The 16359-nt window shown below is 35.3% G+C and overlaps 2 protein-coding genes across 2 annotated transcripts in view; both read right to left on the bottom strand.

Moving 5' to 3' along the window:
• The window catches only part of CNTNAP2 (contactin associated protein 2), a 1382613-nt gene that overhangs the window by 1287958 nt on the left and 78296 nt on the right, over positions 1-16359 (bottom strand). The gene's annotated exons all lie outside the window — the stretch shown is intronic.
• LOC125161129 (60S ribosomal protein L12-like) lies at positions 3466-3909 on the bottom strand. Its single transcript, XM_047850763.1, has one exon. The coding sequence runs from the start codon at positions 3907-3909 to the stop codon at positions 3466-3468; it is 444 nt and encodes a 147-aa protein (XP_047706719.1).

The raw sequence follows: 16359 nt of genomic DNA, 5'->3' as shown, positions 1-16359 counted from the left end.
TGAGGAATGAGCAGTCTTTGTTTTCCACACGGGGATTAAAAAAGGATTATAAAATAAGCTTTTTTAAAAAAAAATTGAACATATAAATGTATTAATAGTAAGCGAAAGTCCTGCTTAAAACCATTTTCTCAATGCTTAAGAGCTTCCCCTGTATCATTCTAGATTTTTATATGCATCTAGAGATAAAATAATTTATGTTGAAATAATCATATATAATGCATAGGATATTGCAACTTTCTTTTTTCCCCATTTTATTATTTTTTTAAATTTTGTTAATGTTTATTCATTTTTGAGAGAAAGAGAGAGACAGAGCATGAGCAGGGAGGGGCAGAGAGAGAGGGAGACACAGAATCAGAAGCAGCCTCCAGGCTCTGGGCTGTGGGCACAGAGCCCCACCCACACAGGGCTTGAACTCACCAACCATGAGCTCACGACCTGAACTGAAGCCAGAGGCTTAACCAACTGAGCCACCCAGGCACCCCTCCCATTTTCTTTCTTTCTTTTTATTTTATAGTTAAAATAGTGTTGTATCAGGAAATTTTCTTTTTCTACCTAAGGCTATATCGAGGTCATGTTTCTATTGCAATATATATATATATATATATATATATATATATATATATTTCTCATGTATTTTCAGCAGCTATATTATTTTCCACCATATGAGTATACTGTCACGTCGCAAACTTTTGCTGATGGACAATAGTTTCTAACTCTGCTCTATTACAAATAATGTTTCGTGAACATTTATGAAGACATCTGTAAGTCAGTACATGGATTTCTGTAAATTATATTTCCCCAAATTATACAGCATAAATATAGTGCTTTAGTATATATGGTTATATAGTATGTATACATGTATATGTGTACAGATATGTACTACATATAGTATATATAGCTATATAATGTAAAGGGCATAAATGAACTATTTCATAGTTACACAGTGAAACATACTCAAGATTTCAACTTTTGCTTCTTCTTTAGCCAAATGCTGTAGGTAGGCCCAATGATACATAGTCATGGAACTGACTGTCCGTGACAAACAAATGAGATAGCATTACGTGTTGTTTTCTTTCATATTTTTCTTTCTCTTACATTTTGGTTTTTAACTTTGAGAAATGTGTGGCAATGTTAATACTATTGCTAATTGTTTTTTTTTTTTTAACTTGGCACTACAAAATTAGTGTCAATCAATCATAAATTAGTATTTGCTTTGTTATGGGCAAGAATTAAACTATGAATATGTTCCTTTAGAATCTCCCCAATATTATGCACGATCATGCACTGAACCATGAAAAAACAACTAAAAGGAAAGTTATTTTGGAAAACAATGGAAAATATTATTTAATTACAAGGGAACGTATAGAACTAGCTAACATTGAAGATTTGGAATCTTCATTTCCAATGGAAAATTTTACTTTCATCTTGGACTTTCCTCGAATCTGTATGTGGACTTCAGACACATCCGCCTGAAGCCACACCGATTTTTTATCGTTAAGAAAGTAAAGCAGGTACATGGGAAACCATCAGGGGAAAGCACTCCAATTCTATGAAAAGCACTAACGTTGGTAGGTAAGTAGATTGATTGTGCTATTATGTTAGGACAGCACCTCAGAATGATAACGGAAATTGGTGAATTTTCTCCGAATAATATATATAATACTACAAACTGTATATGCTCTATAAGAAATACAAGGAGAATAATGTGTCATTTTGAGCCCTCTGACAAACCAACGCCGAGGCAGTATTAATTATGCAAGAGTTGTTTTTAGAGGAAAGGGGTCACTGTTCATCCGCAAGGCTTTTGCCAGGTTTATACCTTGTGAAGGCACCTTCTCAGTCTGCGGTTTGTTCTTTCATTTGGTTAATAATGGCATGTGAAGAATAGACAATTCAATTTTCATGTATTATTACCAGTTTTTCTTTTACTGCTACTCCTTTTTGTGTCCTAATACACTGTCGACTATTCCAAGGTTGTGAATATTTTCTACATATTCTTCGACAAGTTGAAAAACAATAGCTCCAGTGTTTAGGTGCAAGATGCATTTTCAATTCATTTTTATATACAGTGTGAAGTAAGGGTCAATGTGAATTTTCTCCATGTGAATATCATCATCCCAACACCATTTGTTGAAAAGACTCTTCTCCTCCACTTTGAATTATGTTGGTGGCTTTGTTAAAACTCAATTATTCATATATGGGTGGTCTATTGATAGTCTTGTACTCTCCATATACATACATACATACATATATGCATACTAACTGGGGAAATGTATCACGTTCATTGATTGAAAGACACACTATTGTTAATCTGTCCATTCTCTGCAAATTGATCTATAGATACAATGTGTTTTCTATCATATTTCTAGCTGGGCTTTTTGGAGTATTTTTTAGATAAATTTACAAGATGATCTAAAAAAGCTTTTCGCAACAGTTTTGTGTGTTATAGGTTTTATACAGTTACAAGAAAATTTTAAATCATCTTGTAAACTGTAAAAGCCCTGCTAGAATTATGATAGAGAATATACTGTATCTATAGATCAATTTGCAGAGAATGGACAAGTTAACAATAGTGTCTCCTTCAATCAATGAATATATTTCCCCACTTAGACATACTTTGATTTGACACAGAAATATTTTTCAATTTTATGTGTATAAAGTGAGCAATATTTTATTATATTTGACTGTTAGTATTTTTAAGTCTGATGATATTTTAAATAGTATTACTTTTATAATTATAGTTTCCAAATGTTTGATGCTAGCAACTGAAATTGAATTTTGTTTTTATTAACCTTGCTCGCATCCTGTTACCTTACGAAATTCACTTATTACCTGAACTGATGTTTTTTAAAGATTGAGTAGAAATTTCCAAATGAATAATCATATTACTTATGAATACAGACAAATCTAATTCTTCTTCCCCAATCTTTATGCTTCTTTTTATTCTTGACTGGCTACCATCTTCTGTGCAACACTGAATTACATGGTGACAACATATCCTTTCCTTGTTTGCAAATCAAAGGGAAAACATTGTCTGTTATCATTAAATACTGCATTAGCCATAGGTTTTCATGGATGCCCATTATCATTTTGAGATCATTTTCTTCCCTTCCTTTTTTTTAGTTTTTTTTTTTTTTTGGTTGTCAAATGATCGTATATTGAAATAATTTCCCTTGTAGTTCTTTTTTTAAAGAGCTTTTTTTTTCTTTTGAATTTATTTATTTACTTTGAGAGGAAGAGAGAGGGGGAGAGCAGGAGCAGGGGAGAGGCAGGGAAAGAGAGTCTCAAGCAGGCTCCTCACTATCTGTGTAGAACCCAATGTGGGGCTTGATCTAAGGAACCGAGAGAGAGAGAGATCATGGCTGAGATCAAGGGTCAGATGCTTAACTGACTGAGCCACCCAGGCGCCCCTCCTTTGTAGTTTTTAACTGGCTGGGCATTCAATTGCAGCATTATTGATGTCATCTATGATGTCATGAGGGTGGTGGCCATCCACACAGATTGGGCAGTCCCCAGGATATTTTTAATGGTTCTGGAGAGTTCTCTAGCTAAAGATCTGTGCCACATTTGTAAGACAATGCTGACAATCTCATCAAAAGTGATATTTCCACTGTGCTTCAAGTTTTTCTGCTGCTTTCTGTCTCTTGGTTGTTCCTTGAGGGCTCTGATAATCTGGGCAGATGCAGAAAGAACCACTTCAGTCTGGGCCTGTCTGTTCTGAATGGTCAGTTTCACTCTAATCCTCATACCCTTCCAATCACCGGTTGCCTTGAGGATGTCATCACCAAACTTTTGTGGAGACAGACCCAGGGGCTGATCTTTGGGGCCAGGAAGATTGGCACTGACTTTGCCACCTGTGCACCTCAGGTGTATGACTTTGATCTTGATGTGGTCAAACTTAGGCGGCATGGTAGAGGCAGCTGGTGTCGATGGATCTGGAATCGGGACGACCGAACATAGTTGTACGCTCGCTTCCTCTGAGCCAAAAGCCAAAAGCCACTTTTTGTTGAGAGTTGTTTAATCATTAGTGGATATTGGATTTAGTCAAATGTTGTTTTTGTTTCTGTTATTGTTTTGCATCTATTGAGATAATCATATGCAGTAATCTGCATTGGTTGACTTTTTAATATTGAACCAATCACACTTTCCTTAGATAAACCTCACTTAGTCATAATGTATTATCTCTATGTAAGTATTGTTGGATTTAAATTTCTAATTAATTTTTGTGTCTGTATTCATTATAAATACTGATATGTACTGTTCTTGTAAATTTTATCTTTCATAAATATTCTAAGTTTCTATACTCTTAATGAGGAGTGTCAGGGCATTGAACGACATTATATATTAAGAAAGGTACACATCTTAAAATGTGTAATACTAACTACCGAAAACGTTATCTACATTTGAGAACGAAAAACGGAATAAGAAAACACTATGACTTAATAACAACCTCAAGTCAATAATAAAGAGGGCAGAAAAAGAGGAAGAAAAAAAAGCATTGAAAAGACCTTGATAAACATAAGCTTTTGGACATTCTGCTTAAGGTGGGCCTTGTATCTTGAATTAGTGTTCCCATTCTTCAATAGTTAACTCCTTTTTCCTTAATTAGTCTGCAAGGAAATGCCAGCAAGCATTTTGTCTTCAAACTGTCTTTAGAAACCCCAAATTGCCTAGCTCAGTATTTGGGAAATGGTATGTACTCAGGAAAGCTTCTTTGTTTCTTCTCAAGGTTAAATACTTGGTTGGTGAATTTCTTGTAACAGGGGAGGAAAGCAAACAGCATCTTCTCTCATTAGGATTATATGTATTATATATTTTCATCCAAGTCTGATAATTCTTCCCTTAATTAGCCATCAGTGACTTTTATTGAATCACATTCTGTATTTAATTAGTATTTTTGAATCGAAGCTATTCTCATTTCACAAGTTAACTGTAGAAATACCTTGTGGACATTTGACTAATATTTTAATTAAGGCATAGAGTCGTATGAAAGACATACTTCTTATCTTGGAGAATTGTCACCTATTGATAAATACTAAAGTTTTTAGTAGTATGATTATGTAGTGGTAAATAAAGATTGTAAGCAAGTAATTATCTAATACTTGAATGAAACTCTTCCTTTTACTTTATTTTCTTGTGTTGTTTATACCTCTATGTGAGCAAAACAAATCACCGTTCAGTACAGTCATAAATCCTTTCTACTGAAAGATATGTTTAAAGTTTTGACTATGTGGATTTTTTTGGTCATTGCTTTTCTTTGAAATCCAGGTTCACTGCTGAGTTTACACTTTCACAAAACTACTGATCTAAAGAAGGATGTTTCAAGGTATCAAATAATTATTTTTCACAAAAAATATATTAAGCAGGACTCCTTAGCGAATTAATACATTCACTAATTATTTCCATATTTAAGACCACTGTCTAAGACCATATACATTCAATACAATAGCAAATAAGTGATAATCTGCATGCATTAAAGTTTACTCAAGCACAAGAGTGACTATAACACTGGCTTATTTCTGAGTCTCTTTTAGACAATGTAGTAACTGGAGGCACTGGAAGGACCACACTATTCCCCAGAGTCTCTGCTATGACACTGTACCATGGAGAGCCATGTGGATAGGGCCATGTTTGCGTACATGGCTCTACTCAAGTGTAAGCATGTGAATATATGTGTATGTGAATGTATGTGTATTGAATTCCTAGCCAAGTTGAAGAAAATCTTCAGATAAAAAATGAAAATAGCATCTGATTAATAGCATCTGCTTTAGTCTTTGAAGGCTCTCTTTAAAGTCTTTGATAGACTGCCAACCAACATCATGTGTTTCCCCCAGGGTACAAATACAAATATTAGGAATAAATATCGCTCTTATTCATAAGGAATTCGAATGCGTTGCATGGTGAGTGTTACTATTTTTGGAAAAGATTCCCAGATTTCATGGGGCATTTGAGAACTATTAATAAAATAAGAAGTCATTTGTTACTGTTTCTTCAAGGGATTACGCATGATGATGCAAAAGATGGCAAAATACACAATCTTTTCATTTTTGTTTTAATTAGGAAAGACTCAAATGTCATAGCTTCTCTAATGCTACAAAATCTGAACATATTCGAAATTTCGCATAAGATTTAATTACATAATTCATTCAATATATCAAATGCATCATTATTTAATTCTCAAAATACAAAATTAATGATAATGGAATAAAAGGCTTTAATATGAGTGAATAATGTAAAGAATTGGCAGAGGGGAAACTTCTGGCTTCTAATATCTTATCACTAACCATGGACCTTGCACCAAATCATTTATTTTACCATTATTTTTCCCAATATACAAACAGATAAAATGGGTGTGTTAGCCACTATCCACAGGCGGATGTTTCAAAGGATGAATAATTAAAAGAGTTCACAAGTTCCTTTTAATTAGAATGGTTACACAATTGCCAACAAATAGTAACCCCTTTATTCAAAATTGAATGTCCAGAGGTTAATTGATTTGCCAAGGTCTCAAGCATCATCAGCATACATCTAAATTCAGACGGCTAAATCCATTTATCTTTTAAATATTCATGAGGCACCAAAGTTCCAAAATCCAGTAAATTATGTAAAAGTATTTATTCTTTGTTTGGTCAGATATAATTTCATTTTTTTAGCCATATCATGTAGGTAAGTGAAGCAATGTAATACATCCCCGATTACCTTGGTAGAGAAGAAATATGAGGGCCACAGAATATTTGAGCTGAAGTTCATGTTTTAAAAGTCTCACTGAATGTTGATATTCTTCTGATTATAGTTTTTAAACTAGGAGAGGATTTTCATTTAATTACCTAATGCTTAGAGAGAGACTGACAATCTCCAGGTGTCAGGAATTTAGGCTTAATTAGAATAATACTAATAGCAGTGATTTTAATACATTAGTATAATACTTTATTCTTTACTAAAGACTTTCTGTCGATTTTATCAAGTAAGGCAATTTCATAAAATTGTTGTACACTTAAGAAAGCATCTCATTGTAAGATGATTATTACATTTTTGAGTTTTCATATACATTTAAGAAAATGAGAGGTTAAGGAAAATGTGAAAATAAAGTGGCTATTCATATAATGCAAAAGTAAGCAAATAAAGAAGTTCAGCCCGCTATTTTCCCATTTTATGAGTATTGTATCAATGGTAAGTGTGAGAGCTGCGGGTCAGTTAGAAAAGGTACAAAAACAAGCTGATATGCATCATGGTTATTTAATCTTGAAATTCAGAGGTTTTTATTATTTTGGGGCTAATACTATTCTTGAGACCCTGGTGTGTGTGTGTGTGTGTGTGTGTGTGTGTGTGTGTGTGTATGTGTGTGTATATATATATATACATATATATATACATACATATATATGTGTGTATATATATATATATATATATATATTTTAGCAGATGGGACTGACAATACCACAATGATAATAACAAATTATTTTCTTGTTTCAAGAGATATTTTTGTGTTTTCTTTTTTTTGAAGATTTTTTTTTCTTTTAACTTTGAAGTAATCTTTACACCCAACGTGGGGCTTGAACCTACAACTGCAAGATCAAGAGTCACATGTTCCACTGACTGAGCCAGCCAGGCGTCCCCAAGAGATATTTTTCATTTGTTTAAACAAATACTCTAAATGAACTTAGGTGTTTGAATGTAGAAAATTTATTTAAGACTAATGTAGCTGATAAATAAATGTTTATACCTTTAATATATATTTATACATTATCTTTTCTCTTCAATCTTCATAGGATGACTAGAAGACAAAAAAAAAGAAAGAAGACAAATATCTTTCAGATAAATATGCTCCTACCTAGTTTATGCACTTATTGGACTATAGAAAGTTCTAGAACTTTCCTAAAACCAAACAGTATGTGTACAGTGCCTGACAAATGGGAGGATCTCTATAAAATGGAAATGGCCTTGTTTCCAGTCCATGAACTCTATTACCCTTATATTCTTTTCACTGGTTCTCCTCTTAGTCTAACAAACACATTCAACTTTTCTCCTAATTTATAAAAAAAGAAAGAAAGAAGTAAACCAACCCCCCCTAGCCTCCTCTTGACTACCCCTGTCTTCTCCCCTATGCTTCTGCCTCCTGAGAAATTTCTCTTGCTCTTCCCACCCCTCTTTCATACCACCCCCAACTATTTTTTAAAGTAATTTTATAATCACATTTTTATTCTGATTAGCTGTAATCTTCATGAGGATAGAGAATATATTTCTTTTATTGGCCATTGTTAATAATATCCTCTGCATGGTAAGAGTGAATTTGGCAAATATTTGCTGAATAAATGAACTCTCACCATGTACTTGTGTTTATGTGACTTTCTCAAGCATTGTTTTATTTAAAAAATCTATTTTACATTTTGAGAGATACACATCTCTAAAGGTAATCTCAAGTCTCAATTTATTACAGTCACTGAAGTTCCTCCTCTCTTGTATGCTGGTTTTCCTACTATTTTTGACTAAATTTTTAAATATTTTGTTTTATTTGTGTTTTGCATGTTTTCTTAGCCTGTCAATTGAATTTAGATGCTTCTCTTTAATTTCTCATTGGCTCCCTCTTCTCTATTTATTCGGTGAGTGACCACATGCAATTTTTTCCTCTTCATTGATCATTCATGGTTTATGGCTTCTGTATCTCTACTTTCAGCCCCGATCTTTTCCCAGAGCTTGAGAATCCAATTTCTACCTGCCTGCTATGCACTTCCCCTAGATTATTACTTTCAGTTCAGACCTGTGGACTCTCATCTTTTCATTCATGTCCTCTCTACATGAGAAGTTGCACATTTTGGTTGGTTTCCATCCAGCCCTCTCTTCTGTTTTTCTTGCCATCCTCTGTCTCAGGCTCTTAGTATTATCCCACAAGTTATTTCTTCATTCACTCTGATTCTGACTAGTAATTGCTTCTATCTCTTTCATGTTTCAAAGCTATAAGAGAGAGAAAAAAGCCTCTCTTCTAAGAATATACCTAGAACTTAGCTTAGAGAGTCTCATTGGTAGAAATAGTGAAAGTAATGATGGGCTTCAAATATAAATATTTATACTCCTTAAACTATTTGCACACATTTGTAACTTTGTTTATATTTACCTTTGCAAACACTCACTCTATGAATATGTACATAGTTCAATTAAAAATGTACTGGGCGGAGGGCACCTGGGTGGCTCAGTTGGTTAAGCTTCTGGCTTTGGCTCAGGTCATGATCTCACAGTCCACAGGTTCAAGCTGCAGGTAGGGCTCTGTGCTGACAGCTCGGAGTCTCGATCCTGCTTCAGATTCTGTGTCTCCCTCTCTCTCTCTACTAGTACTCTCCTGCTCTCTCTGTGTCTCTTTCAAAAATAAATAAACATTAATTTTTTTTTAAATTTATTTGTGGGGGGCACCTGGGTGGTTCAGTTGATTTAAGCATCCAACTCTTGATTTTGGCTCTGGTCATGATCTCACAGCTGGGCTCTGTGCTGACAGTGCAGAACCTGCTTGAGATACTCTCTCTCCTTTTCTCTCTGCCTCTTCTCCATTCTTGTGCACACGCTCTCTCTCTCTCAAAAAAAAAAAATCCAAAAACATTAAAAAACGTATTTTGGTTAAAAAAAGTAAAAGTGATTGAAGAAGGCAGGCCTTAAAGACTTAGCACCCATGCCTTGTGGAGGTGAGACCTGAAGACAACGTTTACAATTTCATATGGTAATAATTACTTTAAACTGTAGATAAAAGATACTCATGTCTTAAAAGAGCTTTGAGGAGTTGCTGGGAGGAAAAACTTTTCTCAATTTCCCATTCTGTGTGATAGGTAGTGGCTGGTGGTGGTTGCCTGGAGATATATGCTGAAATGGCTTGTGAGGTTACCTCCAGGCTCAGTGGGAAAGACTGTGGTAATCAAACAGTAATATCTATATGGGCTATATTCTTCTATATTCTGCATTTTTCACAGGGCTGTGAAGAACGGTTCAGTGTGGTAGCACTTTATTTGTTCAAACTAAGCTTTTTCAGGTTTCCATGTGCTACCTTATCTTGACATTTGGTAAATATTCACTGTAATAGTACTAATTATAATTTTTTTGCTGTGGCTCTGTCTCCATTTGCCCTGAACTGTCCATTTTCTTGATTTTCACTTGTCCTTTTAAAATTTTCTCTTATGTTACATATTTTTGCAGAAGGAACACATACCAAATATTGCCATTAACCATCATTCCATCTAGTTAATCTCAGGTTAATTCAATTATGATCCAACTATAGAATCATATTCATTCATTCTCATTCTCCTTCCCCCTCCCCCAATGATATTATTAATTCTGATATTCCAAACTCCTTTGATGTCTTTCTTATTAATGACACAGTTTGTCAATATTCTTTGAGGACAGGAGAATTACTTCTGGGTTCATCAACTAAAAACTAAAGCTCAGCAACATGAAAATGTTTGAATTATATTTATATAAGTTTAATTGCTTTTACCTCTTACTTGCAAGTTTATTTGCACCTTCAAGGAGCTAAAGAAAATTTCTAAAAATATTCTTTTTATTCTAAGAACATTCTTTATATTCTTTTTCAAAGTCTAAGGATAATTTTTAATAAGTTCAAAAAGAGGCAAATTTATTTGTAAAATATAGTAGATAAATTATATAGGGACATATACAGGTGTGATAGAAAGATGAAGTTGAATCCTATGAATATGTCAGCGTGTAGAGCAAGCTTGATCAAATATAGGCAATTTCACAGAATGCAACCTAGTAAAACATTAAAGAAATGGTATATATAGAATTCAGGATAGTGCTTATCACTGGGATGGAAAAGGTGATGTGACTTGGAAACTCTTCAAGTACATTCTATGCTTATTCTTAACCTGGTAATGGGTATGTATGTTTTACTATTTAAGAACTATACATACATTTTATTTGCCACTTCATCTATGATGTTTTAACAAGTAAAACTGGTGTAAGGTCTTTAATATTACAAAATATAAATATATTCTCCCATGTTCTTTTAATATTTATGTCATATATCTCAGACTTTGGAGTATATCAGAAACTTACAGACTATTTATTTATAAACTCATCCTTTGGATGCCTCCCCGGTGATTCATTCAAAGTCAGCAGTTCTCAAAGTCATCAGATGAATGGATAAAGAAGATGTGAGATTATATATAATGGAATATTACTCAGCCATCAAAAAATGAAATCTTGCTATTGGCTATGATGTGGATGGAGCTAGAGAGTATTATGCTAACCAAGCAAAATAAGTCAGTCAAAGACAAATACCATATGATTTCACTCATGTATGGAATTTAAGAAACAAATGAACATGGGGATAAAAAGAGAGGCAAACCCAGAAACGGACTCTTAACTGTAGAGAACAAACTAATGGTTACAGGAGGGGAAATTGAGGCATAGATTAACTAGGTGATGGGTATTAAGGAGGGCACTTGCTGTGGTGAGCACCGGGTGCTGTATATAAGTGATGAATCACTAAATTCTACACCTGAAACTAACATTTTACTGTATGATAACTGGCATTTAAATACAATTTTGGAGAAAAAGAAGAAAAAAAGAAAACTCGTCTCTAATATTCTCCAGCCAGAAAGGGAGATATGTTTCATTACAGAGACTTCAGAGGTAGGGAATGTACAAGGATGAGAGAAGAGGGATTCACTCAGTTCATGAAGTGGCTTCATTCTAGGACCGGTAGTGGCAGCACATTTAGGTGTCATACTCAATCATGATGCCCAAGGATAGAAAACTGACTGTCTTTTTCCCTGGGCCATTTGATAATTGATCTTTACATGACCTCATCCAGAAGATATCCCCTTAAGTCTCATCAGTGAGAAGACGATCATATGCACTTTCTTCATCTAATTACTGATGTGGGGGAAACGACTGATATGAAAGCCTTAGACTGACCATCTAGAATTAATTCTTGTCGGGTAGTCAACTGTCATAACCATCATAAGCACTTACTACGAGGCCTGACATATTGTGAGACTCAAAAACATCTAACTGGTATCATGGTTTTTCATATCTTGCTTATATTCCTAAGTTTTATAATCCTTTTGAATGCACATAATTTTACCCTGCTTCAACATTTGTGTTTATCTTCAGTTTTTCTGGTCTGGGAAATTCAATCAAATCACTAATTATTGAATGGGCAGGGTAATGGATGTCTGTCTTTTTTCTGACACCCTATTTGCTTTAATCCTTTCTCACAGATTTATTGTTAAGAATGTATCTGAGTTTTTACTTATCTCTTTATTTAACTCCCCTTGCAGTATTTCTCACTCTTCTCAGGTGGGGTCCACACAGAGAAACACGGTTGAGTAAAGTTGATGAAATGACTTAAGTCTTAACCTCTTGGTTGCATAATTAGGGCTCTTGGGCAAAACTTGATAAAGCGTTCTCATGCAGAAAACAGTGTTTCTGTAGAGGAGCTCTGAGCGTGAATAAGACAGGAGAAAAAAGTTGGTAGCATTAGGGCCCATCACTTTTCCACAAGTACAAAAGTGTGGGGCCATCGGAAAGTATCTTTCTGGATGTGTGTATTAGGGGAGAATGACAGAGCTCTCCCGGGATAACCAAGGGAGTGCCATTCATTGTGAGGAGAGGAGGTATCGTGTCAGCACCACAACTGGAGGACAGCTCCCTGCCAGCTGCCCTGATGTTCTCTGGTGCAGAATTTCCTCCCCTGACATCCACATAACACCTGCACAGATGGATAGCCAAAAATACTCTTTGTCTTTTCAAGTTACCTTCCCTGAAGAACTGGAAATTCCTCAGTTCAAGAAATATATGAGTTTCTCAAGGCTTAGTACTAAACATTTCTCATCTCTATTCTCTTTCACTGGTTCCCAGATTTTAAATATCATCTACATGTTCATGACTCTCAAATTTATGCATCTAGTCCAGACTACACACTAATTATAAACTCTTTCACCTGTACACTTCTTAGGGAGAGACAACCATCCACCAAAATTCATTTTGTCCCTTCCCTTGTATAAGGTTATAGCGGGGAAGTGGCTGACTAGCCAGGCCTACATTTCCAAGCATACCTCTTTATCTGGATATGGCCATATGACTAACCCTCCCAGTGGAATGTTAGAGTGGGTGATGTTATTATTTGCTGCCCAATGCCTTTAAGAAATAGGCTTGTTTTTCCTACTTTCTATCTTCTTCTAAGCAACTAAGATGGAACCCAAGATAAACCTTGGATGTCACATCTTGATAGTAATAATCTCCAAGGTATGACAGAACTGACATGAGTCTCTGAGTGACTGGTTGGAAGAGACCTACCTGCACTTGCCAGGGAGGTCTTACAAATATCTCAAACTGAAAAAGCTCCATGCTTGATTACTCCCTACTCTTCTTCCACTCTTTCCCATTGAAGAAAATAATAAAAATCATGGTCACTTATTACATACGGACTACAATTCTGGAAAGATGCTAGGTGCATTAAATATATTTATTCATCTTTCCTTACAATAACCCTATGAGAGTATTGTTTTTAATCCAAAAAGATATCAAGCAATATACCAAAGGTCAATCAGAAAGTAAGTATCGGGGGGCCTGGGTGGCGCAGTTGGTTAAGTGTCCGACTTCAGCCAGGTCACGATCTCGCCGTCCGTGAGTTCGAGCCCCGCGTCGGGCTCTGGGCTGATGGCTCAGAGCCGGGAGCCTGTTTCCGATTCTGTGTCTCCCTCTCTCTCTGCCCCTCCCCCGTTCATGCTCTGTCTCTCTCTGTCCCAAAAATAAATAAACGTTGAAAAAAAAAAAAAGAAAGTAAGTATCAATGGCAGAATCAAATCCATGCATACTGTTCTTCTCCATTTCACTCTACTGCCTCTGTTTGATTCAAGAGCAATTTTTTTAAGCAGCGAATATACTATTTAAAAAATAGTTGGAGGAGTTGGAGTCAAAAGAAAACATACATAGGATATAATAAGCTTAGAAGTAAAATTGTTACACAGAAATATTTACCATAGGCTAAACAATGCTATAGAGGATGATAAAAATATACATAGTGTTTGGCTACCCAACTGGTCCCTAAATTACTTAGTAGATGAGATAAAGAAAGAAAATGAATTCACAGTATTAATACACTTGCCTAAATGAGTAAATGAAAACTACCCTTTCAACTGTTTAGGGTACTAATAGCATAGAGAATATTTTTCATTTATTATATTATTTTGAACTATGTTCTTTAGAAGATTTCCACAAATAAAGTATTTAACAGATTTCAAAATATGCAAACTACAGTAATTTCTATGCACACATTTAGGAGGAAGCCAAAACTATACTGGCTAGCAAATGAATCTCTGATTACCTGGAGTGAACCAGAAATGAAGTTAGAGTATAGAGCGGTATGAATATATACCACACTTTCCTCTAAATCGTTCATAAAGATATTTCTTACACTTGAGGTTTGAAAATGATTTGGAAAGAGATAGCTTGAGATAGATTTCTCTGACTAAACTCTGGATTGTAAACATTGTATTTTGCCATTTACATGTACACCCATACACGCACACAGATCGGTTGGATGGATGGATGGATAGATAGATGATAGACACATATAGTCATTTAAAGTGAACCCAGAAGACAAAGTTGAAGTCCCCTAAATAAAATCAATGTGCTAACCTCAATATTAGCCGTAAAAGAATAACAGCACCTCAACATAACAATGACTGAATGAAATGGCAATCCTGGGCTGAAATCATCTTTTGTAAATAGTCTTGATTCTATTACAATAATCATTTAGGAAATATTTAGTTTCTACTGGGTATTAGGGACTGTTATAGATACCTAGCATGTACTGGTTTAAAAACAAAATTCTAATTTATGCAGAGTTAAAATTCTAGACAGACCAAACAAATAAAAGAAATATGTAAGTAAATTATATGCTATAATGAAAATCCATAATTGCTGTAAACTTTTTCAAAGAGCAGAGTAAGAAAGGGTGACCATGAAGACTTTGAGTGTAAGTGTGTGTAGACTACAGTATTAAATACAGTGGACAGGATAGGCTTTGTTGAGAAGGTAACACTTCTTCAAGTACATGAATAGAGGTGGGAGTTAGTCAAGGGGATATCTGAAGAAAGAATACTCTAGCTAGAGGAAATATCCAGTGCAAAAGCCTTAACATTCCAGGCTCAGCGTGCCTGTATCTGAGTAAATAATGATGACAGTAGTAGTTGAGATAAGAGAAGTAACAGGGAATAGGACCTATAGGTCCTTTGAGGCAGCCGTAAGGATATAGGCTTTTACTCTGCATAAAGTGGTAAACACTTACAGGATTCTGAGCTGTAGTTACATGATCTGATTTCTATTTTAAAAGGAGAATTGTGGCTGTTCTGTTGCCATTGGCGTATATGGGTTCAGGGATGTAAACAGAGAGATCTGTTTAAGTTCTTAAAACCATTCAAGAAATGGCTGGTGTTTCAGACCAGAGAGGTGATAAGCAGTTGTATTTTGGATACATTTTCAAAGTTGAGAAACGGGATGTTCGAATGGATATGAGAATGTGAGATAAAGTGGAGTCAATGATAATTTGCACCAATCACTCAAAATGGTGGAGTAGAAAGTAACTAAAATGGAGAAAAGAAATACCTGAAAAAGAAAGAGTGATTGGGATCTCCAAGGAAATGAGTGTGTGTAGGTGGAAAGAAAAGAAGACCAAAGACTGAGTCTTAGAGTATTTCAACAAACAGTTAAGAAAAAGGTCCTGGTTATAAAGAAAAGTCAACACGGAAGACTAACAAAGAACAAGAAATTAAGTAGGAGGAAACCCAAAAGAATGTGGTGCCCCGGAACCAAATAGAAAAGTGTATTATGGAGGACATGCTCCACTCTGTTAAATTGTGAAGACAGGTCAAGTTCAACAATGATGGAAGAGTGACCACTGACGGGACAGTGAGAGTGAAGCCAGAATGGAGCATGCAGGGGTATGAATATATGAGTTGGAGTGGTCTGAGAGAGGACAGGAGAAGAGAATGGAACAGAGCAAGTCTAAACGTCTCTTGAGGAATTTTGCAACAAAAGAGTAGAGCAGTCACGAGTGGAACTCAAGCATTTTTTTTTTAAGTCTGAAGAAATAACTACATCCTTGTATGGCTGAAAAGAGGATCTAGAGGGGGATGTGATGAGATGAGAGAGAGGGGAGAGATTTTAAAGTTAATTCTCAGAGCAGCTAACCTAGAATGGGCTTAAACGCATAAATGACCCTGGATAAAGGTGTGGCGGTTGTTTGGCTCTTTTCTTTGCAGTTACACCAGCCTTGGTTGACCGAGACGTAGAGAGTGCGGGGCTCCACAGGAACCAAACCGTGGGCCAGCCTGAAAGTGCTGGAATTCCACA

The sequence above is a fragment of the Prionailurus viverrinus genome, chromosome A2, assembly GCF_022837055.1.
Source record: "Prionailurus viverrinus isolate Anna chromosome A2, UM_Priviv_1.0, whole genome shotgun sequence".
NCBI lineage: Eukaryota > Metazoa > Chordata > Mammalia > Carnivora > Felidae > Prionailurus > Prionailurus viverrinus.
The sequence above is the reverse complement of the archived record's forward strand: the minus strand, read 5'-3'. Positions and strand labels throughout refer to the sequence as shown.